Source organism: Topomyia yanbarensis, chromosome 3, assembly GCF_030247195.1.
Source record: "Topomyia yanbarensis strain Yona2022 chromosome 3, ASM3024719v1, whole genome shotgun sequence".
Lineage (NCBI taxonomy): Eukaryota > Metazoa > Arthropoda > Insecta > Diptera > Culicidae > Topomyia > Topomyia yanbarensis.
Genome location: NC_080672.1, coordinates 114,383,402 through 114,403,180, shown reverse-complemented (window position 1 = coordinate 114,403,180; position 19,779 = coordinate 114,383,402). Strand labels below are relative to the sequence as shown.

At 38.2% G+C, this 19,779-nt stretch overlaps 1 protein-coding gene across 2 annotated transcripts in view; it reads left to right on the top strand.

The window, feature by feature from the left end:
- The window catches only part of LOC131690132 (bromodomain-containing protein DDB_G0280777), a 351,834-nt gene that overhangs the window by 295,037 nt on the left and 37,018 nt on the right, over window positions 1–19,779 (top strand). Inside the window, exons 1-2 of one of the 2 annotated variants that reach the window (XM_058975672.1) lie at window positions 18,754–18,791; window positions 19,091–19,448. In XM_058975672.1, the coding sequence (XP_058831655.1) occupies window positions 18,764–18,791; window positions 19,091–19,448 (386 nt within the window). In that variant the 5' untranslated portion in view covers window positions 18,754–18,763. Of the gene's footprint in view, window positions 1–18,753; window positions 18,792–19,090; window positions 19,449–19,779 lie in introns of those variants that run through there. The other variant, XM_058975671.1, reaches the window with a different exon arrangement.

The following is a 19,779-nucleotide window of genomic DNA, read 5'->3' as shown; positions in this document are numbered from 1 at the left end:
TTGCTAATCTTTTCTACGTGTGCTATTTTGCTACACCACTGGTCGCTAATGATTGGATCAGCAGTTCGAGGGCTGAACCATTAGGTCCAGGTGCTATTAGGTGTGTCCAACCAAATTTAGCGTTAATAAATAGATTGTTGTAAGATATCGTATATAGCGTGAATAAAGCAAATGTTATGGTCATGTATTTGAAATAAGGTGACCATACGTTTTGGTTTCCATGTCCTGGTTCATAATTTACTGTCCTGATGTCTATGAAAACGCTTGATTTGTCCTGGTTTCTCTCTAAACCCAAAATATTGTTTTGCCTTTCTCAATAGAAGGGATATCCCACGTCACAATTTAAGTTTTATAGCACGCTACAAGTGCCATCAAAAGTTTTGTTAGTGGCTTTTGAACTAGCACAAAACCTCAATTGTTACTAGGGATGCAATCACTCTGAAAAGTAAGATTTTAATCGAGACCCGAAAGGCCGAGTCTCATACCATTCGACTCATTTCGTCGAGATCAGCAAAAGTTTGTATGTGTGTATGTATTTGTATATGTATTTTTTGTCACTTATTTTTCTCAGAGTTGACTGAACCAAATTGCTCAAACTTAGTTTCAAATGAACGGTATAACGCTCCCATAAGCAGTTATTGAATTTTTTGCCGATCGGACTGTCGGTTCCGGAATTACGGATTGAAGAGTGCGGTCACACAGCAAATCCCCATATAAACTGGTAACACCATGATGTTCAAATGGTGTAATTCATATTTAAAAGGGACCAACATTACTTAGAACTGCGAGTCTAGATCACTAATGATCATTCAAAGCAGCTTTGATCGCAGTGGCCACCTATAGCGGTTCTTAATGCCCTAGGGGAACTCGCAAAGTTCGTTAGTTAACATCTTTTTTCGGTGAATTCTATTCCGTTTTTATCAGCCCCTTGGTGAATTTTAGGCAACTAGTACAAACCTTTTAGAATTTGTTGATTACTCGTTAAATGCCATGGATAAAGGAAATCATATAGAAGCTCTTTACACTGACTTCAGCAAAGCTTTCGATAAGCTGGACATTCCCATGTTAATATTCAAACTTGAAAAATTGGGAATCGAGATGAGACTCCTCAATTGGATTAAGTCGTATTTAACAGATCGTCAGCAAATAGTAAAATTCTATGAGATGAAATCTGATATAATTAAAGTTACTTCGGGGGTTCCGCAAGGTTCACACTTAGGACCTCTTCTTTTTATTTTATATGTCAACGACATCTCTCTTATTTTAAAAAACATTAATATTCTCATATATGCGGATGATATGAAGCTATTTTTAGAAATCAGAAATAATAATGACTATAATGTTTTTCACGATGAAACACAAATCTTTTATACATGGTGTTGCTTCGGATATCACTTTCAAGATCCTTACACAATTAAAACTCTTTACGTTGCATATGTTCGGTCTATTTTAGAATATTGTAGTATTGTTTGGTCACCATTCATAAAAAAACACGAAGTGAGAATTGAATCAATCCAAAAACAGTTTCTATTATATGCATTACGCAAGTTAAGATGGACAGTATTCCCTCTTCCATCTTATGAAGCACGTTGTATGTTGATAGATATTCAAACATTAAAAGAACGTCGGGACTATGCTATGATCTCGTTTCTAAACGATATCGTCATGCAGCGTATTGACTCATCTTACATTTTGTCAAAATTAAATTTATATGCTCCTACTCGTCAATTACGCAATAGAAATTTGTTCGCGATAGGTCATCACCGTACAGACTATGCTAAATTCGGACCACTAAACCAGATGATGGCTGTGTATAACGAGGTTTGTGAAAGTATTGACCTTACCATGCCCCGAACAAGTTTAAAACAGTTTTTCAACTCTTTACGGCATCATAGTACATAGAAATAGTTTACAGGATAGTATATAAGCAATTAATATTTATATAATGTAGTCTACATTTGATTGACGAAATAAATAAACAAACGGGGACATTGATAAAATCGGGACCTATATTTTTCTTTTTTTTTTTAAGAAACCGAAGATCTTAAACTATTCTTCAATCCCTAGATATAGCCTCATAACACGGTGCTACAAAATAAAAATAATTGAATGCACTTTTAAAGTGATATAGTAAAAGTTGTAGGTCTGGTCAAAATAAACACAAAACCACGTTTGATCAATTTAATATACCCTCAAAATCTTGATCTATAGAAAAGACGATTTTTCGGAACGTATGTAACCCTCTTAAATCATTAAAACTTGGGCATCTTATCCTGTTCTTGAAGATCTATAACGACAAAATATTTAAACATGCTTTAAACAACCAAAACAAATATGATGAGTAAGTAACCGTTTGGTGAAACTAAAACCAAAAAAAGATTTCACGAACAGTACTACTTTCATGGTGTATTTTAGGCTGACAAAATGGGCACATTGACTCAATCTGGATTTTTTTCATAATAAACTGAAGGTGCTAAAATACCCGTCCCTTGATGTATTCTGATAACTATTTACTTAATATAAATTTCTCTTAAAGGGTTTTCTAGCGTAAAATTTAATTTTTTTTTTATTTTGCATCTTTAACCCTCCGGAAGTCGTGCTTATGGCCCTCTGAACGAGCTGGTGCCCTAAGACGATTTCGCCAGATTTTCAGAGCAGCGTGCACTCAGTGCACTAGCGCGACTACCGGAAGGTTGAGATAAGGAAAATATACTCAAGGAAGGATTTTCTCGAATTCAGCCTTTTTCGTCTGCTATTTTCATATGAGACTGACAAAATCGGGGGCTGATCAAATCGGGTCTTCAATGCATTGTAATAGATAGGCAGTATTCGGAAAAGTTTCTTGTGGACGAGTGTAGAATGCACACAAATCACTACTTTATCATTCCGGAAAGCCTCAGCTCTGTTTAGGTGCTTTGTGCGATGAAGCTTAAAAAGTAGTTCTGGTATCACCGAAGAAAAATACTCGAGTCCTTGCTACTATCATAATTTAGACCCTTATGTGTAGTTTCTAGCTCCTGGAGAGAATGGAAACACCTAACTTAAATATTGGTAACAATTTAATATCTCCCCAATAAAAGTAGACTTTTGGAAATTGGTAAAATTAAAAAGTTCACGAAAAACGGGAAAATGACCATTCGTGAGGCAGATTTCTCAAACACAGCCGTCAAGAGAGGGCAGCTTAGTTGCTCAATGAAACACGAAAAGTCATAAATAGAAGCAACGCATGTCCGTTTAAATCAGTTGTTGCTCTTATCCCATACGAGCAACATCGTCTCCGGGCGATGCAATAAGCGCTATCGATTTTCGGTAACGTTGGCATTTGCACACACTCGCACCTAAGTGACTAAACCATATACGGTTAGTTTATAAATAGAGGTGACGCGTACCCGTTTGAATCAGTTTTTGTTCTTATGTCGAACGGGTAAGATCATGGCTGCAGCGTCTGGGCACTACAATAAGCGGTAGACGCTAGGGTAAAAGGGTATAATACGCCCCACCGGGGCTAAATGCCCCTCTTCGATTCCCAGGATTCCTGAATTATCTAAAAAGTAAAAATGACTGATAACAGTATCGTTTCATGAAATCAACGTAATAAGTTAGTTTGGTATTTTTAATATGTTGCAAAACAACAATATACACAAAAGTTTCAAAAGAGATACTTTTATGTAAGCTTCCACTTTTTCCAAAAGCATTACAACCAATTAGAAATAGTCGGATTCGATAGAACTATTTCAAGTAGCTTACTAGAATGTTATAGTTACTATCTAAGTTTATAGCTTGGCTTAAAACTATGTGTGTGTAGAATTATTCATGTATTCACAACAGCTCATCACCGGCCAAAACGCCCCACCCATTGTTGTGGGGCATACTCACCGATTGCTATGGGGCATACCGTCCTCTTGTTCTGGGGCATATTACACTTTCACCGGGGGCATTTTGCCCTGGGTGAAAGAAAAAACTAGAATTAAGGCATCTTTGAAAAATGTTTAATTGTACTTGTATCAGGATGTTTTTAATAAAAAATGAAACGGGTACTAATTTCTAACTATTATAACAATAAATTAGAGTAGTTAGTGAGAAGATCATAGCGTCGAATGGTGAAATACAGCTATTTTTGTTTAAGGGGGGCGTATTAGACCTGTTTACCATTTTCGGCAGTGGTGGCCGTGTGCAGATTTTTCGGGTCTAATACGCCCCCCTTAAGCAAAAATAGCTATATTTCACCATTCGACGCTATGATCTTCTCACTAACTACTATAATTTATTGTTATATTAGTTAGAAATTAGTACCCGTTTCATTTTTTTATTAAAAACATCCTGATACAAGTACAATTAAACATTTTTCAAAGATGACTAAATTCTAGTTTTTTTTCACCCAGGGCAAAATGCCCCCGGTGAAAGTGTAATATGCCCCACAACAAGAGGAGGGTATGCCCCATAGCAATCGGTGAGTATGCCCCACAACAAGGGGTGGGGCGTTTTGGCCGGTGATGAGCTGTTGTGAATACATGAATAATTCTACACACACACACACATATAGAGCTTCCATTTCCCGACGGTTTTCAGCTTCCCGGGATTCGGGAAATAAATAATAAATTTCCCGGGAAATCCCGGGATCCCGGGAATACAGAAGAAAAATAAAAAGGTGAATGTTTCTCTTCAAAACAAACGAATAAATTGAAAAAATTTCAAACCCGTTTGATTGCATGTGTATCTGCCCTAAAGCAGTTCTCAGAAGATGGCGATTTGGTGGCCTACACATCATTCAATCATTTGATACCTCGTCAATAAGTTTACGCAAAATCAACTTTTACTTGGCTATATGTATAGCCTAAATTTTGATAATTACGATTGGGACGATATACGATAAACTGGGGGACGATAAACTAAATGCTGGAGTTACTGTCCAAAATTGGAATTCGTTGTTCTGATACGATGGAATGTGATCAATTTAATGCAAAGCACCTTCTTTGGTAATTTTGAATGAAAAGATTGAGCTGCTTAAGGGTAGTGTGCAGTTACTTCCGATCAAAAGAGGAAAGTTTATACATGGAATCCATTTCCGTCACAGTAGGATCAGCATCATTTCGAATTAAGTGTGAATCAAAATCAAGCAAATAATGGACGAACTGTGCGGCGATGGATGAAGCCTATTATCGATTTCTTGTTACGGCCAGGTATCTGGATTGCTTGATTGTATCCCTTCAAAAATCCTGCCTGCATCCTTGAAAGCATTCAAAGAGTTTGGATACGCATGATATTGGACAGGTACAACGTTATGTATTTCTTTTCATACATCGAAAAATTTACAGATATTACAGTTACGGTATAACAAATAAGACGAAATATGCATTCGATGAACCAACCAAATATGTCTGCAGACGTTCTAGAAACATTCCTTATTTTAAATAGCGTTTGCGTTAAGCATGATACTACAACCATCCCAAGTTTTGAAACAAACACACATCGATTTTTTAAAAAAGTAACTCAATTCAAGATTCAAGATTTTTGAATCAAAATTTGAATGAATGCAACATTCTTTAGCAGTGTTTTGAGTATGGCGTGGACTATATTCCTAAAAAAATCACGAGAACATATCAGTGAGCCTAAAAAAAAGTCCATTGATCTGAAAATCAGTTGGAAAAGCACAATCTGCATTCACTACTCACTCCAAATGTTTGCCGGTAAAGATATTTCCTACAGAATTTCATTTGGAGAATCTAAGTCTTATGAAATAAATTAAAAATCTTTTCCCGGGATTCCCGAATCCCGGGAATGAGAAAACACAATTTCCCGGGAATCGGGAATCCCGGGAAATCCAAAAATCCCGGGATTCCCGGGAAATAAATTCCCGGGATGGAAGCTCTACACACATAGTTTTAAGCCAAGCTATAAACTAAGATAGTAACTATAACATTATAGTAAACTACTTGAAATAGTTCTATCGAATCCGACTATTTCTAATTGGTTGTAATGCTTTTGGAAAAAATGGAAGCTTACATAAAAGTAGCTCTTTTGAAACTTTTGTGTATATTGTTGTTTTGCAACATATTAAAAACACCAAACTAACTTAGTACGTTGATTTCATGAAACGATACTGTTATCAGTCATTTTTACTTTTTAGATAATTCAGGAATCCTGGGAATCGAAGAGGGGCATTTAGCCCCGGTGGGGCGTATTATACCCTTTTACCCTACCAGCACGGTGTCACAGAATGATTTGCAAAGTGGGCGGGCGGGGTGGTTTGGATTTAATTCAATACGGTGTGTGCTGCGAGTGTTGTGTTTGAAAAAAATATATTTTTATGCATGCGTGTGCGTTGTAACTTGTTAATCCATGTTTACGGCGCTTTGTAGTTACGTAGGGTAAAGAGCCTATTGGTTTTCATGTTTCATATTTCGGTTATGTTTTTTATCAGTAAGGCATCTGACAACGTGCTTCTGTAGTTATTGCACTGTTCAGCAGCGTAGTATTTTATATAGGAGAGTACACTCAGGTTTTTTACGCGGATTTTGAAATTTACGCGGTTTTCATTAACGCGTTTTTTTAATTTACGCTGTTTTCATTTACACGGCCTGTATCCCCTGCGTGAAAAATCTGAGTGTAATTGCATCGGAAACAATCACATTCCCAGCAGAACTTTTTGTTTTCTAATTTCAAACACTTTTGTTTCGTACTGCACACAACGGAAAATTTTAAAACAGAACTTACCGTCCCAGCAGCAGTTGAAGCGGGTGTTCTTTTTCGATTCAAATTCAAGCCATGTCTTAAGCGTTACTGGACTTAAAATTGTTTTCCCAGTTTATCCAGTCAGAATATCTGTCCTACCCTATGTATTTAAAACACAGTTCTAATTGCGTTTTAAAGTATACAACAAATAGAACGGTTGGGTATACTAATTTAAATTTTAAAATAAATCTGTTTTAAATTATGAAACAAACCGCTGTACTGAAGATATAATTATGCATGATGCAGAATTGGTTTAATAATACAATGTTTACACTACAGAGTTATAACACGTTTTAATAATTAGCAACAAGAAAAATGTCACCAAGATAGCATAAAAACCCGTTTTAACTGGTAGTGCGAACGTTGCATAACAATGTAATTTATCAAATAATTTCATTTTTTCCACCACTAATCGATCAAGAAATACTTAAACTTAAGATTGTTTACTTATGTTCATTAGTACATTATTGAAAATTTAAATGGAAAATGAAATTTCATGGAGAATCTGTATATTTCCGTTGGCGGGCGTGGGCTTCCTCATCACAGCTCTCAATATGGAACTTTTCTTTTGAATATATTTTCTGGACAGACCAGCCTATTTTTACTAGATGGATCAGCCAAATAATGCCAATCACCTAGTGAGATACTTGATTAATTAATAGATTACCGTTAAAAGACCTTCAATAAATTATGTTTTTATGGGGAGGGTATATAGCAAATTGTAACATATGAAAACAGGCGAGTGAACGAGAACGTGAGTCCATATGTGTGATAGATAAAATTCATTTGCACGCTCTTGAAAAAAGCTAAATTTTTAATGTCATCGTGGTCGTGTCCTGTACACAACCCTTTAATTTTATTATTAATAGAACGAATTAATTAAACGAATAATAAAGTTTATTGCATGCGACTGTCGAGGGGGGAATGAAAACCTCGATCAGCCCCGGAAAGCTCGTAAGAGGCACACAAAAACTGAAAAAGCTAAGATCCACAACGTAAATTTTCACAAACATAAACTCTATTGATATAGCATTGCCCTTCTTTCTTCGCTTCTCATTCTACTCTACCTCTTCTTCTTTCCTTTCTACAGACTACTAGCTTCTCTTTCATCTCTCTATTTTCTATCTCCTTTCTCGACGGCAACAATCCTCGTCGGAGCTGGCATACTACCTTACTTGAAATTCTTGTCCAGCCTGCCCGTCGCCTTTGCACGGACGTAATCACCAAGCGGATGAGATGCTGGAGCGAAGTGTGCCACCTTACCGTAGACTGGCTGTCAGCCCCTTCGATTTCACAGGTTCTGTGCGATTTCACCGCAGACTTTTCGCGTTCGACGCTCGAACTGCACCGCTGGTAACGATCACAATGTACTTTTGTTACTCCCCACTGTTTTGCTGGTCTGCCTGACATCCGTGCTCCAGCAGAGAAATTCCGGAAGTGAATCCCGAGAAGAAACATCCGAGAGAAGAAAACTCTGAAAAAGAACCCTATCACGCTTTCGTTAGCCCTTGCTCACGAAATGATTTGTGTGTGATTTACCTCTTATGGAGGGTGTTTTGTATGCTTCTCCAGCCGACGTTCCCCGGCTTTTCATAGGAGAGTTCCAACCGTTCTGGGCTTGAGTTTCCACCTGTCAGGTTGCAATCGTTAGTGGCCAATACGTGATTGTAATTACGGTTTGCTTACCAAATTGATTTTTATCGATAGTTTGTCCGGTGCTATGTCTTCGGGTCGATGCTGCTGGTCGTATTTCACCAACAGGCGACGTTTTATCAGCAACTGGAGCTGGAGCTGCTTCGCTCGCTGTATCGGTTTCTCTCGTCCCGAAAACGGCGTGCCCGTTGTAGGCTATGTTCTATTGACCAGCTCCACGTGGGTTTCTTCTCGGGCCCGGCCACTGATGCTACTCGCTTTTCCAGAGATTTACTTTATTTCTTGCTGCGACTACAAGTTGTCCTAGGCCTTCTGTGGCAGATCCTTGGGCAAACTTTTGCTACCGGTCGTGCCAAATTGGCGATGTAGTTATTAGACGTTGTTGCTCACTACTGCTGCTTTTTCTCGTATCGCCGGAAGCTGGCCTGACAGCTGCCAGATTTCAAGGTAAAAAAGTGTTGCTAGTTTTTCAAGCGACGGGCTCACTTCGTGTTTACACTCTAATCAGTTTTCTTGTACTTTATAAGTTGTTGATTTATGTTGCTCTATGGGCTATACTATGATACACTGAATCAAAACGTAACAAGTTGTAAAAACATTCATTTAGCAAGAAACTGGAAGATGTGAAGTATCCTTAATATTATGAGCCATAGTACTCAAGGAAAAATAACGATATGAAGGATGAAAGTTGAGAAAATCGTGGAATAGCGTCATATGAGCAACCTTAGAGTACCCCCGATGACTTAACTCTTTGTCTGACATCATTTAAGGTGCCGCAGGCGCTGGTGATTCGCATTTGATAGAAATGAAGAAAAAAAAACATCCTGACTCCTTCGGTAGAAGTCAAAGGTTTTGACCCTACTCACGCTTTCCACAACGTTCTTCCTTCCCCTCCTTGCTCTTCTTTGCGCATTATGACTCCTAATATAAAAATTATTTCACACTTGCAAGTACCGTGCTAATTGAATGTCGTTACAACATAAGAAAGGGAAAAAATGACTCACGCGTTGTCGTCAAAATGGAAAAAAATACTAATATTAAACACTTTTTATATTGAATATGAATTTCCAACCGGCACACCGTCTCTCTGAATTGATCAGGCACAGCATAAACATTTATTTTTCAAATATTTGAAATACAATCAGGTTTTTTTACGCGGGGGATACAGGCCGCGTGAATGGAAACCACGTAAATTTCAAAATCAGCGTAAAAAACCGCGTGAAAAAAACCTGAGTGTACTTCTTAGATTGTCTTTTGATTATAAAACAGGTTCAGTGTCCTTCAACTAGTAATTGACATTGTTTAATCAATAACAAATTTATTTTTATTGCATATTTATCTATTTTATACGTTATGAGTCGTCTCTCCCTTAATTACCCGTTGTCACATTATCCCACTAATGAATATCAGTTATGAAACCAGTTCAGAAGAGAACAGCTGCAAAGATGAGTTGTCACGACCGCAACGTAACTGACTCCGAATCAAATTTCTTCCATATGTGTCTATTTTCTAACCGCAAAATCAACCATTTCTGAAGTAGGTAAATGCGCTGCACCGAAGTGGTGTTCATGCGAGTCATGTGCTTCAAGCTTGCGAGGTGCAGAACTCTACCTTACCTTTTACGGGCGCGGATAAGTCGAAATGCTTCCGATCAACAACGCATGAAATTGTACTTTATTTCACGCGCTTTTGGGGGCGATCAATAACGAAAGCAGCAAGCTGGTGGGCGGCGTCAAACCAAACGCTAGCACGAGTAATAGCTAGAAACACCTTATTTCGCTTGGTTAACATACCAACCATCGCAATTGCCGGACATCTAGTTAACCTTACCAGCCAGCTGTATAATTGACTATCATTGTTGCACGATTGAAACAATTTTTCACCCAGCAGTGAAATAGTTGGTTAAATCGTAGGTTGGTAGGTACAACCAGTTTCAGGCTCGTCACACTGGGCAAATAAACCAAACTCGAAGCTGCTTGCTAGAGCTGAACAATTTGCACCTTTTCGTAAACACTCGACCACCCTGTATACCGGTTCTGGCTCATTAGATCACCACTTGCACTTGTTTGTTTGATTTATTTCAACCGTTTTCTAACCGATGCGTAATTAATCTACCATCACCGCAAATGGGAAGGATGTTTGCTGAATGTGCACAAGTTCATCAAATACCCAGTGGCGAGCCATTGAGTGTTCGTCTCACACAGTTGAAGGCGTGATATTTTAATGGTTCACATAGAAACTCTCTGATTTCTGGTTGAGGTGAAATAGTCCCTATTGAAGGTTTGTTTACGATTTTCGACATTTGATTGCTACCAGTTGTCATTTTCAAAATCGCCCACTCGGTTAGATTTCGAAGATTTCTGACACTGTATATCGATGCGATGATGACTAGTCTGAGTGGGGGTTCTAAACCAACCCGCCTTGATGTTTATTTATTAATTCGATTCTGCGGCGCACTGCTGTGTGTTCACACTCTGAACTTCAGAAGCGATCTACGTCTCAAGACCCATCAATATTGTTTATTGTTTGACAAGTGATGTCATGTGCGAGTTGAATTTATATTTTTCGTACTGGCTGGATTGTAATAAACAAATAGACATCATCTTTATAGACAGGCAGGAACCATACACCGACTCACCCTAGCTGCTGATGTAAATAAGGTACGAAAGTGGTAATGATCAATGATTGGGTAAACCACGGTATGTGAGATACGTCCACGACGGGTGAGCTCGAGTGTGTTCAATAGTGGGTGACTCATGATAGCGTATATGAGGTAATAAATTTAGATAGTGTTAAGAGGTTCTGAGTATTTACGCTTCTCAAAAATGAGATCTTTCTAGATTGGATAATCCCAACAGTAAATGCTATGCAGTAAATGTATTAAGCATTTTTTGGGAATTATTTGAAGAAATAGGTAATAAGTAATGAGAAATTCTGTCCTTAAATGGATTCTAAAATAAATGCCATTTAGTCGAAACAAAACTTATCAAACGGGCCCTCCAAATTAGCTGAAATTAGAATTTGGATGGAAGATCTAATTTTTTAGTAGTATTTGGCAATGTAAAATCAAATCTAGATGTGACATAATAATGACATCTGAAGTTTTTAGCCTGCTTATTGTTAAAAATTACTACGAGCGTCATTATTCTCCAATTTTATTGAACTAACTAATGAAATTGTTATAAAACACAGATCGTGATTTTTCCCAAACCGAAAAGTTACTATGTTGTATATTTTTGCCTTTCTCATATAGAAAGGTTAGAAAGGAAGACCAATCGACTCAGTTTGTCGAGATAGGGAAATGTCTGTAAGTGTATTCAACGAATACTGCGATTATTGTATGAAGGTGATTTTTTTAATGTGACCACAACTGCTTGAATTTGTAGTTCTAGATCTCTAACAGTCATTCAAAGTGTCTTTGGTCACATTGGCCACCATCGACGGTTCCGGCAGCCCCGGCGGAAGCATCCATATTTACATAGGTTTCACGGAGATGAGTCGACCGATTGGACCAAACTTGATCTCAAATGAAAGCTTTTTTAACCCCATAAACTGCTATTCAATTTCATTCCAATCTAGCTTACGGTTTCGGAGCTACGGGTTGTGGCACATAGAAAATTCCAATTCAAACCTATACCGCGATGAATGCACAAAGGTGAAAATTTCGCCATAATGTATGTCAAACAACTTACATTTGCAGCTCTAGGACTCTGGCGGCCAAACGAAGTCTCGTTGGCCACATTGACCAGCATAAAAAGCTCCGGAACTGCCCTAGAAATGTAGCCACCTATCAAAATAAACAAACTCACATCCGTTTATCGGGGATGCTTGGGACGATTTTCACAAACTTAGTCCCAAATGAAAGGGATATGGATATTGTTATGGAAATATAGTGTCCGGCCACATTTGAAGTTCTCATATAAGCCGGAACTAAATTTTTGTCAACGGGCATGATTCCATGAAATTTCAAATAATCTAATTCGTATTTTCAATGCCAAATATCTCCAAAATGTATGAAACGTCGAGATTTAATGTTATCTCGAAAATAATTTTTTTTTGATTTTTTAGCCGATTTGGTGTTTTGAACTGGCCATAAAAATCACATAAATAACGCGGTGCTACAGTGATTTTGTACTTTGTAAGTGACCTAGTATAGGTTGTAGATCTCGCCAAATGCAACACAGACAATGTTTGAAAAATGTTGTATACGCTCAAAATCTTGATTTATGGTAAAAAGACTATTTTTCGGGACTTTCGGCATTAAACAAATTTCTAAGGGGTCATTTTTCGACCGATTTTGATTTTTTTAGTATTCTGGAAAGAAGAAGAAATGACCTTCAACAGTATGCTATGATATGTTCTTTTGTCAAAGATACTGTGTAGTTTTAGGTCAACGATATGAAGACAACCATAGTTTTGCAATCCAACGACCTGTTTATCATCAAAATCGGTTGAAAATGGCAGAGTTATTAATTTTTTGAAAATTAGAAGCTCGCATGAACTCTTAAGGGCGGTAAGGGTTTCAGCGTGAAAATAAAACACTTTGTTTGGAGATTTTTTTAGAACTTTGCGTGAAGCGAATTGATCAAAACTTTTGTACATTATAGTATATCATTTCAATAACATGCTGTAATTTTCTATGCAAAAATATCGATAAACGACTCGGCGACAAAGCTTTTTGTGGAACGTGTTTGGAAAAACAAGATTTGCGGTGTTACCTGCCATCCCAAAACTACTCAACTGATTTCTTTCAAACTTTTCATATACATTTTATGTAAAAAATACGTAACCCCTACGCCGAGTTTTTGAGATAAATTTTTAATTAAGGTTTTTTTTACTTATTTTAAATAAAAATTACTATTTTTCACGAAAAATTCTGACTTTTTATGAGTAAACACCCCCTTAAAAGAAAAATTATCTCAAAAACTCAGCGTAGGGGTATTTTTAGCATAGCATACAAAGTTTGAAAGAAATCGGTTATGTAGTTTTGAATGGCAGGTAACACCGAAAATCATGTTTTTTTTTCCACAGGCATTCTACAAAAAGCTTTGTCACCGAGTCGTTTGCCGATATTTTTGCATAGAAAAATTACAGCATGTTGTTGAAATGATACACTGTAATGTACATAAATTTTGATAAATTTGCTTTAGGCAAAGTTCTAAAAAATTTGCAACAAAAAGTGTTTTTTTTCACGCTGAAACCTAAAGCCACCCCCTTAAAGGGTTAGTGGGGTATTGTCTCGCACTAAAAGATGCTGTAATTATATCTTTGTTTCAATTTCAAGCTCAAATTTCACACACATACTTTTAAATGTATACATAATCGAGCAACAACAAATCCATTTTTTGAAAATTTTATATGAGACTGTCCCCTTAAAAGTTCATGCGAGCAAGTTTCTAATTTGTAGAAAAATTTATAACTCTGCCATTTTTTAACCGATTTTGATCATAAATAGGTTGTTGGATGCGGAATTACATGTTCTCCCAAAATTTCTACTTAAACAAACACGCTTCCTAATAAAAATGTAGAACAATTATTATATTTTTAAAGAAATATTCTCCAAATAATGGGTACTTTCATATTGTTGGCCCAAAACTGCATAGTACATTTATCAAAAGTACCTAACATAGAATACCGTTGGAAAGGTCATTTCTTCTTCTTTCGAAGACTTTAAATCTGTTGAAAAATGTGCGCGTAGAAATTTTTTTCGAGTTGAAGTTCCTGAAAAATGTTTTTTTGCTATAACTCAACATTTTGAAGGTATATTAAATTGATCAAACGTGGTTTTGTGTTCTATTAGTCGAGATCTACATCCTTTAACAGACTACTTTAAAAGTACATTCATTTTTTTTGTGGCACCGTGTAATCCATTGACGTCATTTTAGGTAAGAAAATGAGGATGTGGCACATTATGTGAAAATTCATAAAACCGTGGAAGGAAATGTCGAAAAAACCTGTTTTTGCAGCAGTTACCTCGGATTTTGTACACTTGCGAATGATTTATTCGGTGTCCTCGTCGTCGCCAGAGTGTAGAATGGAAGTTGTGCATTCCGGCTCACGTGGCTGTTTAGCTGTGAGACGACCACGTTTTCCGCGCGGAGCATTTTTTTAATTTATGGATTTTATTTATTTTATTCGTGAATTCATTTTATTCTATTCATTTAAGTTATTTTTTCGTTTTATTGTTTTATTCTATTTAATAGTTTTGTTTATTTTATTCGTGATATTTACATTATTTATTTTATTCGTTTTGTTAATTTTATTCATTCCATTCATTTTATTTATCGTATTCGTAAAATCATTTGGTTCATTTTGTGTTCTTATTCTTTGTATTTATATAATTTTTTTTGTTAAGTTAATATATTCTATTTATTTTAATTTTTTTTTACGACGGCGCCGGTAGCTAAGTGGTAAGCGTGACCGCCACTGATTCCAGTTGGCCTGGGTTCAATTCCAGCCGAGGTCGTTGAAATTTTTCTGAGGTGAAAAAATCTGTGGTCACGTCTTCCTTCGGAAGGGAAGTAAAGCCGTTGGTCCACGGTCCATGAAATTGGTGGATCTCTAGTCCTGGTAGTGGAATCACCTCTCTGGCGTCGGTAAAGAAGAAGTACATCCAACTTCTATACTCTACTAACAAAAATTTCCTCCTCCCGTGATACTTGTGGAGTGCGCAGTAGTATATACGGCCTCTAGTAAACGCAAGTATCGGACTAACCATTCCTTCCCTTTCCTTCCGCGATCTACGTTCGGGCCTGGCCGGCGCCGGTATTGATCAGAAACACTTTAGGATTACCAGGAGTTGTACATTGAAAGATGTTTCGCTAATCCCAAGCTTCAGCTAGTCCCGATCGATAACCGAGTAGCAGCCAGGGGTGGTCGCACAAGCTCAAGCTCAAGCTCTATTTATTTTAATTATTTTACTAAATTGCTTTCTTCTTTTACTTTATTTCATTTTATTTATTTGATTTTTTCATTGTTTTATTCATTAAACTGATTTCATTTTATTCGTGAATTTATTGCAAGCCATTTTTCGAAAAACTTCAGCAAATATGAGAACGATTTGTTTTTCTACTTCAAAATTAAATTAAATTGATTGCATAAGTGATTAAAAACGATTATATAACATTAATTGTTACTTCGGTAGTAAAACAACCAGTAACACGATTACGATAAACTTTTTTACCTACAGAAGTAGGGTATCCGCTTAAAAATTGTCAATCAATTTGTACCTAAATATTCGATGATAAGCCAAATCAGAGACAATATGAAGCTTGACTTTCCAAAAGTTAGTCAGTGGTTAAAAAATTAGTACAAAAATATTCAAACTCAAAATTCAAAAAGCTGCCGAAAATCCAACAAATACGCCTATAAAAAATGAACAAATTAATAAATAAACTAGAAATAAATAATTATAAACCTTGATGGGTTTATTATTACGATTATTTATAAAAAAATATCGATGTCTTTCCAAAGCCTTCATCAAGTCTCCCCAGGCCTTGGTCAAGGTCTTTTCCAGGTCTGAAAAAGCAGAACATCAAATATCGGCGCTTCATGCATTTTCAAAACATTTTTCTTCACAAATGAAAATTCAATAGCTGAAATTACCAACTTTTGACATTTTTAACATTTTTCACTACTAGGTACTAGTTTAGATTCATCGTCTAACTAGACACCCAGATGGTGCTAGTTACTGACGAGATGAATTCGAAACACAAAAAATCAAAACTTAATTTATATTAGGTCTTGTTCCCTTAACGCGCAAAACGGTTCAGTCCAATTTTATTGCAACATTTTTCCGTTCCTGCCTATACGAGATCAAGAATCGTCATAGGTGGCCAATGTGGTCAATGTGACTTTGGTTAATCGTTTGTGATATAGACCTACAAATTCAAGCAATGTTGCACCCACTTAATAAACTTTGCTTCATCTTGGTATTATGATGGTATCAGTTTACATGGAAATTTACTGCAGGACCACACTCTTCAACCCGTACTTCCAGAACCAGAGCTCTGATTAGCAGAAGAATAAATAGCAGATTTTTGAAGCGAACGTTTGAAACTAGGTTTTTGCAAATAGGTTTAGCAATTGTTGAAAAAATTGTAAGACATCATTTGACATAGGTCAAGACACGCAAACACTAACTCCTCGAAAAGTAGGTGGACCCACCGGCTGATACCTAACATATCGAGCTAGGTGGGCAGACCCCATGGGGAAGTTCACTTCCATCTGACACAATTCCTGTCAGGCCATGGCTGCTTCCGACAGTACCTTCACAGGTTCGGGCACGCGGAGGTCCTCGTCTGCCCTGACGTTTCGACGTCGAAAGAAGAGCAATGCTTGACGTCTGCGGCTGGGACACAACCCCTGATACCCTTATTCAGCGGATGTGTCAATCGGTGGAGAAGTGGAACGCAGTCTCGGCTGCTACCATCCAGATTGCCTGTAGGCTACAGGTAATCTGGCGAACCGAGCAACAGACGACGGACACGACTAACTAGTGATTGCTTAGTTGGAGCGGAAAGGGCCGAGCGCAAAAATAGTGAGTGAATGGTCTGTTTCTGCTGAGGCAGGTTTGGCGCAGCGACTGTCAACTGTCGACTGTAAGGGGTAAACCCAGCCACCCCGAAGCAAGACAGAAGAGCGAGTGTATAGGCGTATATGCGGACTGCCTCATGCCAAGATGGGAGGGTCGTAGCGTAGTATGTTGGGACTTAGCTATCGATGCCTCGTGGCGTGGCAGAGGAGTGAAGGGTGAGTATTCATGTCAGTATCACATGGTATGTTAAGGGTGAGCACAAAAGTCAGCCTCACATGGTATGAAAACGGTGAGCACCCAAGTAAGCCTCACATAGTATGTCAGAAGTGGGGCCTAAGAAGAATGTCCCACATAAGATACCAGGGGCAGCGACAGGGGTGTAATAGAGTGGTATGATCGAGAGTGAATCAGGTGATAGGGTGAGCATCCAAGTCAGCATCACATGGTATGTTAGAGGCGAGCACAAAAGTAAGCCTCGCAAGGTACGAAAAAGGTGAGCACGAAACTAAGCCTCATGTGGAGTGTTAGAGAGTGATTCAAGGTGTGACAGAGCGAGCACCCAAGTAAGCCTCATACAGAATGCATGAACGCGCGAGCGAGAGTGAGTGAGTACATCAAGTACAGCCATCCCCCCAGATGCAATACCGAGAGGTAGTCCCTGGGGGAACAATGGCGGTGTCCAATGGAGTTTAGTCGGTATTACCTAGTCATGGTGTCACCATGAGAGCCCAACACACCAGTACACCTCGTGTGCTAGCTTGGCATCTACTAATAGCACGGGTACTGGGTTAGTGCGTAAATTGCATTCTCCATTAAAAAAAGACACGCACACAACCAAACCAAGAGGAAACTCGTGAATGAAAGAAAGAGGTGCAGATGAAAGCACAACGACCAACACCAACCAAAAGGCGAAGGACTAATTGATATTAAAGCCCCAATAAAAATAGAATACGATACAATACCAACCAACCAACACAAATGTTAGTTAGTTTACCTAAACGCTGTATTTTGGTGGACACCAAATTAGTTTCTGGGAGAGAAACATTACGTGGATTCCTTATTTCGATCTACGATTTTAATATGAATATATATGATATATGATGTACGAAACATACTGAATATGATTCTATTTTTTTAATTTTGGCGAAATCGATACTGTTAGTCCATTCAGTCAATTTTCATGAAATAACGCACGATTTGAACAATCTTTTCCTAAATTTTCACTGTAGATAATAGAAAACTGGGCGAGTGACAGCGAATCTTCAGGAGCGGTGAGCACTATAACTGTAATTCGCCTGGACCAAAAACTTTTAAAATTTTGCACAGTTATTCTTCACATAATTTACCAGGTAACTACAGGTGATTTTGACGAAATTATTAGTAATTATTTTTACAATAACATTTTAACCGATTGCTTCTAGCAAAAATCGGATTTTTGGTTTCAAAGTGCTACGGAAAATCGAGCGAAAAAAAAGCTTCCTTATTTAACAGGGAAATGATGAGACACGAACTGTGAAAAGTATCAAAACGATTGGTCCAGTAGATTTTGATTTTGAGTTATGATGTACCCCGCTAAACAAGTTTTCGACGAGAATCACCGACCTACGAACAGGTTCGGCGAACTAATCCAATAAGAAGGCAAATTACATTACGCCTTCAAATAGAGTTCGGATGGAACGATGTCATCGGTTACACACGGCCAAGAGCTCGTACTTAACCTCAGATAACCTTCCATGGGTAGGGTGTCAATTGTAAATTGGATTTCGTATGACGTCTTTGGAATAGGTACTGCTAAGGTTGTAAGAAAAAGCAACGCTAGTTTCCTAGTAGCGTTTGATCAGCATGGGCAATTGTCTTTATCGTAGGCTTGGTATGTGATAACAACCGAACGATTGCTGTCATAAAATACATCACTTTCAGCGCACGTTATTCGCCCGGCAGAGATAAGCTTGGAGTGGTTGTTTTATAGATATCGAAGACTGTTGTCAGGAGCGAGTGGGTATTCACCCACTTTTGTTTATTTTTTTCACGTACCGCCCGTTAGATGTCCATAAAAGGCTCGATTCTTGGGCGGCCCTGCAGTAGCTATTGTACTATTTTTACAATTGCCACATTGAATTATGGTTCAATCTAACTGAAACGATAATTTCCGTATTTTTACATTTGCAGGAGCTGGCGACACTAGCACCACACGCCGCAAACGATTTCATCCTCTTCGGAACCTACGGCGAATCTTTCGACGCAGAACGGTGTCCTCGGCTGATGCCACACCTCGGCAGCTGCTGGGCAAAAGCCAAACCCACATTCACTTCGCCACATCCGGCTGCTCCACCACGGATGCAACGCTGCCCCGCACCGGGTTAGGGGTGCCGATCACAATTCGGTCCGATTCGGGAGGGGGTGGCGTCGGCGTGGTAGGAGCTGGCTTTTACAAGCGAGAAACCTACCGACTGCGGGACGCCGATGATCTAGACAAGGACATGTCCGACTATCAACGGAGTCTCAGCGAGGGTCGACTGGTGGATAGGTGAGTGTTGGATTATTTATTAACGATGGGTTTTAAATTTATTATCAGTACTGTTTCCATAAGTGGTACGTTCTACCGTACTAGACTTTCATGACTTATGAAGTGTTATCACACTCCACCAAAAGTACTTCGCTAATCAATAAACGACGCAATTCAAATTCCGCGAACCGCGGAAGACACTAGTGTGAAACTCCTTGACTTGTCCTGCTGTTCCCAATATATACGATAAGCCGATTAGAAAACGCGTCCGCTGCCAGGGCAAACGATACAGACTGCAACGAACTCAGTATGCCTGAAATACACATTCCACTGCTTCCCACATGCGGCCCTG